This window comes from Xyrauchen texanus, chromosome 1 (genome assembly GCF_025860055.1).
Source record: "Xyrauchen texanus isolate HMW12.3.18 chromosome 1, RBS_HiC_50CHRs, whole genome shotgun sequence".
NCBI lineage: Eukaryota > Metazoa > Chordata > Actinopteri > Cypriniformes > Catostomidae > Xyrauchen > Xyrauchen texanus.
Genome location: NC_068276.1, coordinates 36,653,311 through 36,671,349, shown reverse-complemented (window position 1 = coordinate 36,671,349; position 18,039 = coordinate 36,653,311). Strand labels below are relative to the sequence as shown.

Sequence of the window (18,039 nt, the reverse complement as noted above, 5' to 3'; positions counted from 1 at the left end):
GTGATGCACCCACTGAGAATCATGTTAAAAGTGCCCTAATAATTGGTGATTCTATTGTAAGGAAATAGAGACTCCAGCCACTATTGTTAAATGCATTTCAGGTACCAGAATGTCTGACATCAGATAAAATTTACAATTGCTGGCTAATGATTTTCTAAAATTGTTATTTATTTCAGCACTAAAGATGTCCGGCTTTGCAGTCGGAAATCACTAGAGATAATGTTAAAGAGGTGTGTGAATGTGCAAAAACACTGTCAGACACTGTAATATGCTCTGGCCCCCTCCCTGCTCATTATGGTGACAAGGTGTAAGGAGAATAGAATAGGATTTATAGACAATTGGAAGAGTTTTTGGGATAGACCTGACCGAGCTGAAGAGAGAGCCATGCCAGAGGTCTAGTTTTTGTGTGAAGGCGTGCACTTTGTCTGCAAGGAGCAAAATATGAGTTTCGCGGCCTTGCAAAGACAGGTTGAGGCCATTCAAGCGGTCAAATATATCGACCAAATAGGACAGAGATGCAAGCCACATAGTGTCATCCAGATGCTTCGCCAGATCTGATTTGATTTCTGTCAAAAACCACTTCACCTCCTCTCGCAGCTCATACAACCGCTGTAACACCCGCCCCCTGGAGAGCCAGCGAACTTCAGTGTGCAGAAGCAGCTGTTCGTGCCCTGACCCCATCTCCTGGCAGAGGACCCCAAACAAGCGAGAGTTTAGCGGCCGTGATTTGATGAGATTTATTATTTTCACGGATTGGTTCAGCACGGAGTCAAAGAGAACCGGCATTTTTTAGCAGCTAGTGCTTCGCGATGTACCATGCAATGTGTCCATTTCACAAGTGGAGCTACTTGCTGAACACGAGCAGCTAGGCCACGCTCACGCCCCGTCATTGCCTGCGCACCATCCGTGCATAGGCCAACGCATCGGTCCCAAGCCAAACCATTTTCACGGATAAAAATATCAAGGACATTGAAAATGGCTTCTCCTGTAGTGTGCGACTGAAGAGGCCGGCAAAACAGGACATCCTCCTCAATCGCCTTGTCCCGCAGATACCTGACATTGGTGAGGAGCTGTGCCTGCCCAGCAATATCAGTGGATTCGTCCAGCTGCAGCGCGTAGTAAGGACTCTTTTTTACGAACTCTATCAGTTACTCTCTGATATCATTGGACATGTCTACAATTCTCCTAGCGACTGTGTCATTGGACAGTGGTACTGCACCGAGTTTGGCTGCTGCACTATCACCTATCATTATTCTGCACATGTCTTGCGCTGCCAGCAAAATGAGAGTCTCGGCGATTGTATGCGGTTTACCTAGTTTACCGATCCTTTTGGCCACTACATATGATGCCTCCAAACACTGTTTAGACACAGTGCTGTGCACTGAAATGGTTGCCTGTTGCTGATGGAGGCCATCAAGCTTGCTTTTAAAATATTCAGCTGGTTTATTTTTAATGCCAGCATGCTTTGTTTCGAGGTGCCTTTTTAATTTGCAGGGCTTCATACTTTCGTTTGCCAGCACCTCGGCACACACGACACACACGACACACTGAGGTCTCAGATCAGCCTTGACTGTAAACCCAAATTGCAGGTATGCTTCATCGTATCTTCGAAGCTTTTTTGCAGCTGGTGGTGCGTCGGTTGGCTTGTTGGTCCTCACAAGAAATTTCTCCATTTTGATGTGTTTTCAATAAAGTTTAGGCAATATGTAACTGTGTGTGTGGTGTATGTTGAGAGACGTATCAGGGGCTAATCAGTCGGGACTTAGGCACAATCTTTAATTAAACGAACAAAATAATTATTTTGCAGACAATTCAGATTTTATTTTAATACTTAACGATTGTAGTCCTCGTCAGTGTGTGTGTGAGTGTGTGAGTGTGTGTGTGTCTTAGTCGTGTGGGTAGTTTTAGCTAAGTGTAGCTACTGCCTAGCAGTTAAAAAAAAATAATGGCTAGGGCTGAGATTTGATCTAATCTTAAAAAAGAATGTTTGTGGGTTTAGTCTTTAAAAAGAATGTTGGGGTTTTGTAGTAAAGGCCTATGTAAATCGAGATTGATAAGACTAGCGAGAGCTGGCACAAGCCAACTTGGCAAGAGACTAGACTAGAGTGAATGGAAAGCTATGTCGCGAGTCAATTTAAATGCAGTGATTTATTTTTGTGTGAGAGTGAGTGAACATTTACATTTATACCCCGCTCTGTAAGCCAGGGCGGGAACGGCGGCGGCCATGCGCATGCGCGATTCATTTGCAGCCTGGACGCGGAGGGGTGTGTGTGTGTGTGTCTCCTCTTTGCTCTGACTGCTGCGCGAGGCTACTGAGAGACTGACCGCCTGTGAGTGCTTTTGGACGGGAGAGGGGCTCACGGCAGCACCCGCTGTTTGTTGAGCACAGTAGGCCTAACTGCAGAGTGATTCGTGCTTTCGAGTCTCCAAACACCACAAAAGTCTCCAAAAACACCAGTAAAAGTCGCTGGATTTGTCGCTTTTGACCAAAAAAAAAAAAAAAGCCGCCAGGAGGATGATTTGTTTGTGTTATAATCAGTGCTTGAAGTGGGGGTAAAAGGTGGCGGCACTCTCTTTGCATTGGCAAATAATGAAATTTTTACAGTGAAAAACAAAACTTGGAGATATTGCTGTTACAACAATGTATTGTTATTTATTTAGCATAGCGCATCTCACAGCAATACTCAATCGTGTTTTGAATGATTCAGTGTTGTGAACGAATCGGTTGAGTCAAAGATTCAATGACCCATTCACAAACATCTGTCTCATTCTTGATGAATCGGCCATTTGAACGAATCGTTTGAATGAATGACTCAATGACTCGCTTAATGAAACCGCTTATGCTTATCACCTGCATTTGCACTAACTATCGACAAACCAATCAAATTTGTTCAAAACTTTTTTTTTAAATCAGTCCAAACATATTTAAATTTTTATTCAGGAGTTATGTATATACAAAACTATAACTTTTATGACAGTAGTTTAGTGATAAAAAAAAATGTGCCCAAAAATGTTTTCTGTTTTTTTTTTTCCCTTCCATCGTAGGGGGGCGCGCCCCACCGGTTGAGAACCACTGCGCTAGATTTAATTCTGTCATATGGAGTTGATGTTGATACTATAGAAATTCAGCAAAGGACATCTTGGATCATTACCTCGTCTCTTATATACTGTGATCAGCTAATATTACTCAATCTACATCAATCTATCGTTCAAGTAGAACTATTCTTTCGATCACTAAAGATAGATTTACTAATCATCTTCCAGATCTATCTCAACACTCAGTAAACCCCAAAGCCTAGAAGAACTTGATGAAATAACAGAAAATATCAATACAGTCTTCTCTAGCACTCTTGATAGTGTCACCCCCCTTTGATTAAGGAAAATTAAAGAAAAAAATCCCTGCACCATGGTACAATGTTCACACAGTTAACAATGTTCACACAGTTTGGAAAATGTAGCACAAGTGGAAGAATACAAAATTAGAGGTATTTCGTGGTGCATAGAAGGATAGTGTCTGTAGCTACAGACAGGTATTAAAAGCTGCCAGGCCAGCATATTTTAGCAAATTCGTAGAAAATAACCACAACAATCCTAGGTGTTTATTCAGTACTGTGGCTAAATTGGTTAGGAACAAAGCCTCAACAGAACCAGATATTCTGTCACACCACAAGAGTAATGACTTCATGAAATTCTTTACTGATAAAATTTAAATAATCAGAAATAAAATTGGAATTATGCAATCATATTTCACAGTACCTCAGAAAACAGTGTCTTGTAATTTTCCTCACCTGCAACTTCTATCCTTCGCTGTCATATGTCATGAAGCGCTAACAAAATTTATCTGAACATCAAAAGCCACAACATGTATGTTAGATCCAACACCAACCAAGTTCATAAAAGAGGTATTCCCTGTAATCTCAGAACCTCTTCTTAATATTATTAACTCCTTGCTATCCTTAGGACATGTCCCAATAAACTTTAAAATGACAATTATCAATAAATTGTCAATATATAGTGTTTATCATATGTAATGTAAGAAATGTAAACAAAATATTTTTAAGTGTTTTAGGGGGCTTTCACACTTGGTTCGATTGCCTGTTCCGAACCCGAGTTCGATTGCTCCCCCCTCACCCCTGCCCCCGATGGACTGTGTTCACATTATATATTTGTATCCGAACCGCGGTACGCTTGCGTCATGAAGCTGCAGCTGGTGCGTAATCGTGTTGCTTGATAACCGCGAAATGAAAAGGCGTCAAAATTCAATGAATAGACTTGCTCGGTTCACATTTGTTCTTCTTTTATTTAACCTTTGGTTTTGTTTTCAACATCAAGATACAGAAACACACTTGCGTCTGTCTGCCACAAAAATACTGAAATCGTTCAAAAGACAGCGGGCTGTCCGCCGAAGACAATTTTTGCGAAGGCAAGCAGAAATCATCTCTCTGCTTGCAGTGCGTGTGCGTCAATCCCGCTTTTCGTCAAGGTAAGTGTATTTACACACACACACACACACACACACACGCACGAAAGTAAACCCTTTCCGCTCATTTTGAAAGTGACGCGTGTGAGACTGACGACCACATTATATGTCATCAATAGTGGTTCACTTCCGCGGTTTGGTTCGATTGCATTCATATCAGCAGCGAACCGTACTGGAGTTCACATGAACCGTACCCCAGACCACCTTTTTAAGCGGACTCGAGTACGGTTCGCGGGTGCGCACCCAAGTTCGGAAGACAGCGTTCACATCATCCAAACGAACCGAACTCTGACGTCATTCGAACCGGGGTGCGCACCAAAAGTGCTAGTGTGAAAGCCCCTCAAAATAAAAAATAAAAATAACAGTAATCCAGTTTTTCTTACCTCTCTCTCTCTCTCTCTCTCTCTCTCTCTCTCAGGACGAGCTCTAACATACTGTATGCAATAAAAATGTAATGGCATGTCATGAATAGGTGCATTTACTGGTGTTTTAAAATCCAATGGTGGGAAACAACATGCACTCGTATGCTATGTGATTTTGACAAAATGATCTTGCTTCTGACAGAAAACATGACAGAAGACGTCCACTGATTGTCACTAATATTTCCCCCAGCCATTTCTGTCAAGTGTAGCATATGTGTAAAGCAACATCTGATATTTCACACATCTCACGTGAAAGGTGTGTGTGTGTTTCAGTTACATTTCTCTCAATTTGTTAAACATTCTTAGCAGTTTGGGTGTGTGACACCCAAGTGATCTTTAATAGTTCTGAAGTGATGTTTTTTAATTAGAAACAGAAAGTTGTTTGCAGTTTTGAATTTGCAAAGGATGATCCTGATTCATGGTGTAAGAAGTAGTTCCATACACAAATGAGTTTTTTTGTGACAGTTCTTAGATTGTGCAAATTTGTTTATTTACTTGTACTTTGAATTGTTGTATAAAAGCAATATTACACATGCAATCGTGCTGTATGTGTCACGATCCTGTCACTCTGTCAGTCTGGATATTTGTGTGACAGGGTCATGACGACATTGTTCAATGTCTGTCTTGTGCTTTGTCTTCTGGTTTCCCTGTTGTGCGCTCTTCGGTCAGTCTCTTGTTTCATGTCCGGAGCATGGTGACTGGATTCTAACTGCCATGTCTGGTTCGTTTCGGTCTGTGTCGGGATCTGGACACTCTTGCTCCATGTTCTGTCTGTTATTGACGTGAGCGCATTATGCGTCAATCGTTTATGTCTTTCTCTCACGACTGACCATTGGTGCCAAACTCTCACACATGTGTCCTGTCTTGTTTTTTCACCTGTTGCATACATCGCGTGCTGTTTGCTTCATTGGAGAATTGTGTTTTCCCCTACTGTTGTTTATGTTTGGTTTTCGCCTTTTTGGTTCAATAAATCCTTTTTGATATTTTTTTCACTCAGCGTTTGGGTCCTGCCTCTGATTCTCTGCTTCAGTCGTGCTGTATGGCCCTAAATTACCACTGCTGTGATTAACTGTGTGCTGCTGTAGGTACATACACTCTTAGCAATCTTGCTCCTGTGACATTGCTTTAACCTGTTGATACGCACCCCCTTTTTTAGCACAAACCATGAAAATGACATACCTGAACTTAAATGGTTGTATTTTTTGAACCCTTTGGAGTATGGACACAGTTGTAGTATCTTTTGAAAGAAGACACTTTGGGCTTTATTTAATTTCAGAATTAATATATGTTGTTATTTTTTAAAGTTAGAGAAGCTGAAGTTTATTGTAAAGGAAATATTTTGTGCTGAACATGTTTTTATAATCTAAAAAAAAATAGAATGTTCTCAAAGCCACAAGTCTAAAGAAGTTATGTTTCAAATTTGAAGATGATCTAACAAAAAATGAGCACAAAAATCCTGCCAGCTTTTGTCTCTGAAAAAAACCCGTAAGGCTCCGCCTTTCAAGATGGCACAAAATTTGACCACACTTCCTGGCTATTATGAATAAAACTATTCCGCATTTAAAAGAAAAAATACTTTGGAGACAGGCTCATTTTGTTTACAGGACTCTAATATATAAGATCATATACAGTTTTAAAACAGGAATGCTGCTCAGATTGCATAGTTTGTTGAAGAACGATGACGAAGGGTAATTCTTTCAGGCGAGATCTCAAGTGAACAATGGAGACTATATCAATATTTTTCAGATTTATCACTTTTATGGACAAAAAGTGCTATTGGATGTTTTTCAATGAATGCTTAACATGGACAATTGACCCCTGTGTGGTGAACTGGATTCATCTTGCGATCGCAATTTCATAACAAAGGTATGAAGTACCGTTATGATATTGCATGTTTTCATTTGTACTCCTGGCACAAATAACTAAATTGCTGTTTATGGAGCATTGCTATCGTGAAACAGAGATCGGATATCAATGTTAAACCCTTAGACCTTTGAAAAGATGTATAATTTGTTAACATTAATAGCATTTATAAACTGTAAATTATATTGTAAATGTAAGCAGAGTGACGTCACTCCCGAGTGCGGTGAAATTGCGTATCAACAGATTAATATATATATATGTATATTCCCCTTTCTCATTATAATGCTTACTATAGTTGCCTTTTTATTTGCTTCCTTAGTTTAGATGCTAGTCATTTTTTTGTCTTTGGAACACTATTATGATTCTTTTGTTGGGTAAATATTAAGGTTTTCTTTCAGATAATAATTTATAACATTTGTTTGATTCAATTATAAGTCCCAGGCATGATAAAAAAAACATTTAAAGGGTCTACAAGAATAGTGTGACATCAAATAAATTGATATTAGTGACGATTGCCATTCAAAAGTAGTAGACATATGTTACTTCCTCTAGACTCAAATTTAAGACATAATACAGTTAAACTCAAATCCTTTAAATTAAAAAAATAAGATTAAGGAACAGCCTTAATCTCAATCAGGAAGCATTATCAAGTTTAGTTGATCAGTCTTGAAGAATAATTTTATTGAACTGCCAGACAGTTACATTGCAGCAGACAAAGCTGGCGAGCCAAAACATTATTTACAAAAACAGAAGGCGAGAACTTAGAGAGGTGAGGAGGGAGGAGGAGGTGCCTACTGCAACTATTGCTAAGACCGAACCATGTTGATGTCATGCAGGGTGTGGTCATGGGTGGGGTCGGAGAGGCCTGGAGAGTGTGTGCAGAGTTTGAAGATACAGGCAACAGCCATGTCTTGACCACGAATGTCGATTTTTCCATGTAACCCTTACTTTCTGCGGCGAGCAGCAGCACCTTTCTTGGAGCTGAATATCATGACAAAGAGAGACAGAGTTAGTGGTGCTGACCTTTAATGACCTGCAAGTGGAAGAATGAGAAAAACACCACACAGGACAGGGATCTGTGATCAAACCTCACAATCTGAAATACAATGTCATAATACCAATGTCCAATTGTCATTAGCACATTGTTTATGTTACAGTGTCAAAACAAATATTCCAACGTTACTGACATAGAGCCTCCCCTTTTTTTTTTTTTTTTACCAATTTTCTCAGTCCAGTCCTGCAAGATATTTTTCACATCTTTTATTTGTTGTGTTCCCAGCACTGGGAGTCTAACTACAAAATAGAACATGCAGTCTTACATGCACATTGATCTGAAATTACATTTCACTCCATGCCAGACTTACCGCTCTTTCTCTGAGCTCTGTCAGTTTGTTAAACAGGCCTGTCTTAGTCTCAAATTATTTTCACCATAGCAACTGCTCTACACATCACATTTTCACCACTGATTACCTCATGTACACCAAACACATTCATCACAATTCTGTAGACACCAATGAAAAATAAGCCAGATCTGCAACATACAAGTGCTTGCTATGAACTGTATGTTGAGTTTTGAATCGAAGTGATAAAAGAATAGGCTCTATTTTTCATTGTCCGTAATTCAATTGAGGAATCATTGTAGGAGTAGCTTGTGTGAGAAGACTTCAGAGAGTGTTCGCTGTCTGCCTCGGGGAAACAACAGTTTAATACAGCTCTGGAGATGCTCACTCTCTCAAAGCCTTCACGCTTCAGGACATCTGTCACAGTGCTACAAAAATGTCCCAAATAATTACCATTTCTACCACAGCCTCAAGAGTGCTGCCCCATGTTCAGTTTTAGGACATGTTTTGTAAAGCCTTGCTGCCAATGTCAGTCATATGCTTGCTAACCAATATGACTGGCATATTGTGTGTGACAGTTTCTTAAGAGTTAAAGGGTGTGGTAATGAGTAGATAATTTAGTAAAGCACTTTTCATACTTGAAATTGTTAACTTATTTTCATCATTCTTAACCCTGGGTAAGCGATATCCTGAGTTATCTTGTTTCATGTTTCCCACTGTTCATAATTTACCCTGGGTTAGGAATTCAGGTTTTGAGGTTTCACAATGTAAATTTGTGTTGCAAGTGATTTATTTATTTGATGAAATGAAATGCAGAAAACAACTATTTTACCTGTCAGATATCACTGTAATATGTGCCATGAAATATCACACCTGTCTTTGTACCAGCCTTAGGCTCGGTAATCAGCAGGGTAAAAGATGTACATGGTCCGCAGTCATAACATTTGTTTAGCCAATCAGAAGACTTTCTGCCTGTCAATCATTGTGTGCATTAAACGGGCAGCCCATATATGCTTGTATAAGTGCCGGTAATTTGTCCTGCTCCCACAAAACACTCAGGGTCGGATAGCAAAAAGCTCATGGGGACCCCATCCCCTCCATCTCTAGTGTGTTTTTGTGTGTGCGCATGTGTCTTTGGAAAGAGGAGGTGTGGCTACTTCGATGGCTGTTCTGTTGGAAGTTCCAGAATGACTAAAATCGCATACAGCACATTTACCATTCTTATTTTTATATTTATGAGGTCAATAACAGTGATTGGATGAATAGAGCTTTCGACAGAAACACAACCTGCATCAATAACTGCTTATCTGTGGAAATGTTGCAAAATAAATTCGCAATTTGAAACATGCAATGAAAACATTACGAATATTTTTATCACAGCTGTTATTGCGTTTTCCATCACGGTTTCCCTCAGATGTAGTACGGAAACAGCTCATGAAAGTTTCTGCAACTGTGCAAAACGTGTGAAAATAAAATTACGTTAACACTGAGGCATCAAATTATTGGTTGTCTTTTGCTAAAAAACGTTTTTTTAACATTCTAACACTCTGAAGCAGAATTTCATAACCCAGGTGTAAACGAGTTGCCAACCCCCTGTGTGAAGTGTGAAACGTTCCTTTACCCGCAGATTTAAAAGCTGATTACCCAGGGTTAAGCACAGTGTGAAAAGCCCTTAAGTAATATTAGAGTGAAGACAGAAGGGAAGTAGTCAGTCCATCCGTGCGCTGTGTATGTGTGGTGGTAACTGGAACTACTCACTGCTTCTGCAATTCATCGATGCGGTTTCTGAGAGAGACGACCTGAAAACAACACATTAGCGTTTTTAAACCTGCCAGATCATTACCTTCATCTCTGGATCCTGGATTGTGACAGCTGTCGTCTACCATGGAGTACTGACAAGCACAAACGCAAACCATTCTGACTTGATTCTGGATTTATAAAGCATCTTTGTGCTTATTTGTATTACACCATGTTGAATGTGGTGGAGTAACCTGTGCAGATAAAGCAAGACTGTGTGGAGCTTGAACAATCACTTACCTGCACACTTACACTTACCTGCAACAAAGACATCTCGGATTGTCTAACCCTAGATTGTCTAAGATCAGATTCTTACTGACTGTACAGTGTATATTGTATTCGTTTAACAATGAAACACAGCTCTACTGAACAATAGGTGTAAAAGAGATCCAGCTCCTCTGTTGGAACAGAACTGAGTTTTTGTAATGGCTCACACACCATACATTCGGAGCAGTACAATTGACCTTTCACCTTTGGACAGAATTGACCTGTTTCCCAGGGGCCATGAAGACCAGAGAGTCTCTTGCATGCATAACATGCTGTCACGTCCCTGTTGCTGACCAAAGCTTGTTGCTTAGCTTCATTTTTTTTCAGTTACTCACTATTTACTGAGCTCCTCCACTCTTTTACGCAGGGCAGTAACCTGCAGAACACCAGAATACAACTGAGACCTGTACTACCACACACATACATACTCTGCTCATGAGTGTTTGCCAAATCGAATGTGATAGTTTATGTCTAAATTTTGAACTATAAACGATTTAGCTTTTATGCTAAAAGCTAACTGCTTTATTTTGCAACGTATAGATGGATTAAACAACATATTTTCTTTCTGTCAGTGAAGCAGAATGCCTGATTATGAATTACTATGTGTATGTGTTGAATGACTATATTTGTATTTATGTTGTGTTTTAATAGTGTGTGTATATATCACACAATGTTTTGGATCGTTATGCTTATAGTGTGTCCAGGAAGTTGGAAAAACTAGTGGATCTCCCCTAGTAAAACAAAGATTGATCATAATAATAAATAAAGGAGTTTATCAACTATGTATTGTGTAATAAACGTATTAAAGACAGTTCTCTCACCTCATACTTCTGCCTCTTGAGTTTCTCCATATGGTCAAACTTCTCAGACTCCAGGGAGTACATCCAGTCCCACAGCTCTTTAGCCTTCTCCCTGTATAACATATATATATATATATATATATATATATATATATATATATACATTCAATAAGTCATATATACTACAATACAAACACAATCTGTTTAAAACAAAATCTGCAATTCATAAGAATGTCAATATATCCTATATATTTTTAAACTTCACACTCATTCTTAAGGGTCTAAAAGGGGTCCTCTCTGTTTTATGTTTTTTGTCAACATAACCAAAAAAATGGCCACCTGCTTGTTGGTTACACCACCTGATATTGATTTGGTGGACACAAGTTTTTCCATTATTCATCTTATTTTAAAATACAACTGTTTCACATAATCAGACTTTTAATGTCTCCAGAAGTGCACTCTTTACCCTAAAGCCACAAAACATTTTTAATGACTTTCAACTCAGAAATGGAAAACATGCACATTATAGAAGAGATGTATTCAAGTATTTTTTTGCATACATTTATTTTTTTAAATGTATTTTTAAGTAATTGAATAGATTTGGACCACAAGAATAAAAAAAAAATGAAAATAATAATAATAATAGCATCACGTCATTGACTCTTAATCAATTCAATGGAAAATGTCTCTTTCTCTATAAGCTTAGATTTAACAGGTATTTTTGCTGACCTCAGCTTGTCCTCATTCAGATGGTCAATGTTCAGAGGCTTGCGTCTGTCTGCCAGAATCTTCTTCTTCTTCTCTCTCTCAGTTTGCTTCTTACCTCCCCTCTTGGAATCAGCCTGTGTCAGCAATACACAAAAGAAACCCCTCACACTCATTTTCACACTCATATTACACGAGTGATGACTGAAAGTATCAATGGTGCAGGTGATAGGAACTATTGTCTCTGCACCTTCTGCAGGTAGCTGCTGTACTGGGAGCCCATGCTGGACAAGGCAGACTTCTTCTTGGCATCCTCATCTGCCCTCTTCTTAGCATCAGCCTCCTCCCTCTTCAGCCTCTCTTCCTGTCAAACCCACAAACAACAACAACTGCATCATTGGCAGAGTTTGGGGGTGCAGATGAAGAAAGGTTGAAATTGTTTAATAAATATTTGAGTGTGTGAATATAACAAATAAAATGTCTTTATTTTTTCATTAACGATTTTGTTGTGGATAGAATGGTGTAGTTATCATAATGAAACTAACATGTCAGTCTACTGAGTCTACCCTATCTCTTTTCCATTGTCGTGACAATCAATGCATGCTTTTTTTTCCTGTCTGCTGGTCACAAGAATCAATGTTCGAGTGCATGATTCATGGCTTCCTGCAGTTTTGGCCATGCTACTGGCAGAAGTTGTAAATGGAGAACTACGTTTTTACCAAATGTGACCACTCACGAGTCTGGTGTGTCAATTAGCGCCCCATAAACTTATTCGACATCTATGCTTAAAAGCCTGTGTCTTCTCTTCCAGGTAAAAGTCCCAAATTCGAATACAATATATCTCCACAACATGCTGGAAAAGAGGAATATTGGGGGCCCAACAATAACAGATCTCTTGGTTATTTCAGGAGTATCTTTAACATGAGCAACTGAATTCAGATTTTGAGATTTCAGAGGTTTAGAGAGCTCAACAGATGCCTTTGTGAATAAAGTACAGAGACTATGGGTGGATGACGTTCAAGCTATGAACCAAGGTTAGTTATATTGATATCATTAACTATTTTGAGTTGTTATGACAACCAACAACTGCACACAAGTTGAGCCTGAACAAATTTTTACTTCAACTAACAGCTAAAATGGATGTTGTTCTCTGTCTGGAATGCTCGTAATGGTAGGAACTTATGGAGACTATTGTCGTGATTTCTGACTCCCTAAAATTGTTATGTTTAGGGGTAAGTGTAGGGGTAAGCGTAGGGCTTTAGAGATAGAGACCAATCAGTTAGTGGGGAGTAAGAATCTGGTGGGGAGTCATTCGTCCATTTGTCCAATTAGATGGTGGTTTAAGATCATCTGTAGATCATATATGACCTCGTATCGGTCACAGCAATATCTCTTTGGAAAATTCAAAATGTTTGCGATTGGAGTTTGTTCAATTCCAAAGTAAAAATTTTAAATACACGAACAGAAGCTCCGGGGTAAGTGGGTCTTATTAGAGTAGACGTGATAATGATGGTGATCTGTAAAATATTATAAATTATGTAAAACCCTGTTTTTGTCCTAATCCAATGATCCTGATGGAAATTTAAAGAAGCCCACACCTGTAATGATCTGTAGGATATGGTTTTTCAACCCCACAAGCAGCACTTTAGGGATATTTTCAGCTCAATATGAGCAAAGCACCCTCTTGGACTCTCTCTCTGTGATGCTAAAAGAGCCCGGAAGTGCCAGAGTGTTTGCTTGTAAACAGTAACTTCATCTACACAGGTTATCAATAGGGTTTCACATAGAGACTGGCTAATAAGACACTACGAGTGACTGTTTATGGTGCTTCTGATATTCCTTCTGTCACTCAGAACTCAGTTAAGTAAAGAGGTTGTAATAATAATAATGGGTTTTGAAATAATATTGTGTTTGTGATGCAGCATGACACACCTCACGTCTTGCCTGACGCTCCTTGTCTTTCTCAGCACGGATCCTCTGCTGTTCTGACCTCTCAGCCCTACGTTTTTCCTACACACACACATATGCATACAAATATGTCCATAATACAATCATAACACATTGCTCATCTTGTTTGATGCGAGGGGATAATAGCATTTCTGTAATTCCATGACACTCACAATTCTCTCTTTCAGAGCGATAAGCTCCTCCTCTTCCTTCTTCCTGCACTCAAAGTGGGCATCAATCAGGGCCTGCAGCTCACTGTGGTCCTTGTTTTGACGCTTCTTCTGAATGTCCTGTTTGCAGATACATAGATATGAAATAAAACATGTATTCATATTTAATACTTTAGCAGCTAAGCTAAATATATAACACCACCAGTCGGATGCAGTATGTCCTTACATCAAAGTCCACCTTTTCCCCATCAGGGATTTTAGGTGCACTTGGTCTGTAAGAAGTAAAAGGAAAGTGTGTTTTAGTGACATTCTGGGTCTCATAGAACAAGGAACTTCTCCAGCTCCTCAGGAAAACATAAATTACTTGTATCAAATCATGTTGTACTGCATCGGTAGAATTTGTCTTCACTGTATTACTCCACACTGACTAGGCACTGAACACAGCATTAAATTGGAAAAGGGTTTAGTGGGCAATTCTACTTACTTGAACTTGGGCTTCTCCTCTGTTATGAAAACAATGAAATAAAAAAGGGAGAAGGATATGTAACATGGTTAGAGAAGTTTTAATAAAGCTCAGTCAACAATCAGTGGAAGTTGAGTTAGCCATATCGATGAGCAAGGAGTTATTCTTAGTAACAACTCAGTATTGGACTCTTGTTACACTGAGCTTATAGAAGTATGTTTATGAAAGTAAATAACATATATATTTTTTTGTTTCAATTAATAAAGAAAGTTAGTGAGAGCTTTGTGAAACAAATACATGATCAAAACACTTAAACAGTAGAAGAATCATTGCATAAACATTCAGGCGATGAGGTGCTTTTGTAAGTACATGAGTGAAAAAAGAGCTCCTCTCGCTTTTCCAAGAATTAACACAATGACAAAGCCTTGTTATAAGGCTTGTTGTCCTTCATTCATTATCCCATCTCTTTTGAATAACAATGTCTAAATGTTAATTTTATCTTTGTGCATCATGGCACTCTGAGTAGACTCTGAAGGTGGGCTGGATGAGTTGTTTGTGCCATTGCAATATTTCAGAAACATTTGGCTTGACCTTCAAACCCACAAACACAAGCAAAAGCTACTCCACAAACTACCAGGAAATACAAACTACCATCTTGTTCTCCTTTCTCCACTGGTGTGACATTCATGCAAAAAGAAAGAAGCAAAGCACAGAGCAATTTCAGCATTTCATATTCTTTCACCCTTTTGAGTTCCTGTGATTCCCCATTCAGAATCTAATGTTGTAACATGAAAAACGTCTTGGACCTGATTCAACAGTGTTCTTGCAGGCATAAGCCCCTCCCCCATGCCTTCCCTCCAATCAGAAATGACAAATACAAGAAAATGACCAACATACCTTCCTCTTCATAGGCCTCTGCATGCATCAAGTGTTGAAAGCAAGAGTAGAACAAAGAACATTAATAATGCTTGTTGCTGCCCTCAGCAGGGCTGTGTGCTCAGATGCAAAGTTCAGCTGAGCGGACACTCAATTTGAGGTGTTTGCTTATATCAGAAAACACTGATTCAAATGACTTCAATGTGCAATAATAAACAATACCAACTTATTTCAAATGGTCTTTTAAATGGAACACCTCAATTTGAGCAAAATGAGCAAAAACTAAATATAAGCTAAATAACAACATTATATTTCTGATTAGTACTGAACAATTATATCTCTGATCATTACACAATTTAAGTAAGCATACATATTTAATTAAACACGGCTTGGAATTTCAAAGTTGACAAAAATGCATCTTAGCAATGGATGCCGGCTCGTTTGACACTCGAAAAGAGGATGTTATAACTAGAATCAAGTTAATCTAATGATATACAGTAGATCAATATGTTGCCCACAGTGCCAAAGAGAGCCTTTCCAGTGTTAAGCAAATTACGTTAGATACAGTTACTTTATTAAAAGTAGCTTTTTTTGTCACTTTGAAAGTTTCATACAAATATATTAACCATTTATTTTGGAATCAGTACGTGCTACCACATTGTTTTAAACATAGTTATCCAGAAGCATCACATGAATGTTATAAATCACACTAGCAAACTGAAACTGTTGTATTTGTTGCAGAATTATTATAACACATGCAATAGTTTTACTGATAGATTCATTGTCAAGGTGCAGCCTACAGTAGCATTATGCTGGTGGCAACCCTAAGAAAGTGCTTAATGCAGGAAAGGAGTGCAGAGAGTTTAAAATAATTGTCCAATTAGCATCATTTCTGCACCAGAATTGGCAAAAGCAGTGGCTGTAGTATGATTTGTTGACATGCCACCTGCATTCATCTGAAAGAAAGCTGCATTTTAAGTGTGATAAGCGCCATGTCTGCTATAGCTTAATCGTTCCAGATCACTCCCCACCATTCTGCAAGTGAATTTGAATAGGAAAACTCCCTAAAATATTTCCTGTTTATTAAGGGGAAATATGTAAAATTCTGATACATACAGTAATTCAAATGGTGAGTGGTAGGGACTGAAATGGCATAGATCCAAGGTCCTCTGTCAGCTTTGTCTGGTATTGCCACACTGGTCTTGTGGTGGGCCAGTAAGAAGAGGAGGTTCCACCAGTAGTGGTTAAAGTTTGGTTTGGTTTGATTGGGGGTAAGGGTACTACTAGGGAAGTAGGACTACATTAACATGACTAAATTTGTCAGGTGAGGTACAACTGACTGTTTTTAGTTTGTTTGGGGAAAATGGGAAGGATGAATGAATATTCATGCCACATACCTTCCTCATGCACCTCTGGTTCTGGCTCTGGTTCTGGCTCTGGTTCTGGCTCTTTTTCTGGCTCTGGCTCTGGCTCTGGTTCTTGCTCAGGCTCAGGCTCCAGTTCAGGAGCTGCCTCTGGGGCTACCTCTACCTCTACTACCTCTTCAGCTAATAATACATGCAGCAAGCAACCAGGGGAAGGAAGGTTGGCAACAGTTAATGCAGTGCAGTGGAGGGAGCAGTCCGAGATTGGAGATTATTTGTTGGTTAAAGAAAGTGAGAGAGAGAGAGAAAATGATTACATTATATTGACTGAGAGGATGCATATAGGAGGAGAACCTGGTATGAAATTATGAGACCAAGAGGCTCCAGGATTCCTCATGCCAATAAAATTTCCAGGAAAAATGTCAAGGCCTGTTTCCTGTTTGTCAAGGCCATTTATAAAAAAATAAATACAAATCTAAAGGTGTCTCTAACTAGTTTGTGCTTGATAGGAAACTAAACTAGAATAAAACCCACACTTTATGAAAAAAGGACTACTCGATAATAATAACATCTCAAAGACAAAGCATTAACACTACAGATTATTTAAATGACCTTTTCAACAGAAATACAGTTTACAACTTCAGGTTTCCATTAATCGCAGTTGTACAGATCCATACATTCACATTTTGCAACCCTTTGTCTGAATTCTGCTGCTTTCTGTTCAAAAGGTCATCATCTCCTGGCATCCTTCAAGCAGGATGGGCAGCACAAACTGCCAATCCTGATTAATATGTTGATTATTTTCAAAATTATGATTTAAATGAAAGGGTTGACTCATTCAAAAGATCCTTGAATGAATCCAAAGTTAGTTAAGCAAATCATCTTCATTTTCTGCTTTCAGTTTTTTTATTTTCAGTTTACTTATTAACAACTTATTTCAGAAAATGTCAGGCAGGTTTCAAAAGAAAACTGAGAAATTGTGTTGAATTAGTACATTGAAAGACTAGTTAATAATCAAATCCTTTTGATTTGTGGTTAATAATAATCTGTTTGTTTATTTGCATTCATTTTACCTTCCCCTTCGACCTCTTCATATGCAAGAAAAGAAAGCAGTAAAGGAATACAAGAATTAAGAATTAATTTTTTTTGCTGCTATTATTGTAATGATATTACATCATACACTTAATGCATGCAGCCTTTTCTTGTTGGTGTTCTGTGGAGTCAGTGCTCACTTGTTCTGAACAGAACCACATTATACAGGCAGTTATTACAAATGATTAATGAGGAATTCTTGTAAACGCAGAAGAGGCTTGTTTAATTTAGTCTGATTTGGCTTCTCTGCCCCCATAAGAGCATTCACTTCAGAGAACACCAGTAACATGAGCATCATTAATACTGCCTTCAGCCACTGCACTTGACAAGTCAGCCTCAAGAGATGTTCCTAAAAAAAGTCTAGGTATCAGTGGCAGATGGCAGATGGCATATGCTGGCATGAGGACTCATAAACAGCTGCCAGACAGCAGGTGGCACATTTTCAGTCACTAC

At 38.9% G+C, this 18,039-nt stretch overlaps 1 protein-coding gene across 1 annotated transcript; it reads right to left on the bottom strand.

The window, feature by feature from the left end:
• Positions 1-7,416: 7,416 nt before the first annotated feature.
• On the bottom strand, positions 7,417-17,747 carry LOC127645348 (troponin T, fast skeletal muscle isoforms-like). The gene is made up of 13 exons (XM_052128940.1): positions 17,727-17,747; positions 17,568-17,580; positions 16,528-16,677; positions 15,152-15,169; positions 14,276-14,294; positions 14,018-14,063; positions 13,795-13,911; positions 13,607-13,684; positions 11,925-12,038; positions 11,699-11,811; positions 10,991-11,081; positions 9,864-9,904; positions 7,417-7,746 (listed from the first exon to the last, which is right to left on the bottom strand). The coding sequence occupies exons 1-13, from the start codon at positions 17,745-17,747 to the stop codon at positions 7,710-7,712; spliced, it is 858 nt and encodes a 285-aa protein (XP_051984900.1). The 3' UTR covers positions 7,417-7,709.
• Between the last annotated feature and the right edge of the window lie 292 nt (positions 17,748-18,039).

Coding starts and splice junctions, on each gene's coding strand:
- LOC127645348 (XM_052128940.1), bottom strand. CDS start 17,747: ATGTGGTTCTGTTCAGAACAA. Junction 11,812..11,924: donor ACAGCAGCTACCTGCAGAAG/GTGCAGAGACAA, acceptor TTGCTGACACAG/GCTGATTCCAAGAGGGGAGG. Junction 11,082..11,698: donor CTGAATGAGGACAAGCTGAG/GTCAGCAAAAAT, acceptor TATGTTATACAG/GGAGAAGGCTAAAGAGCTGT.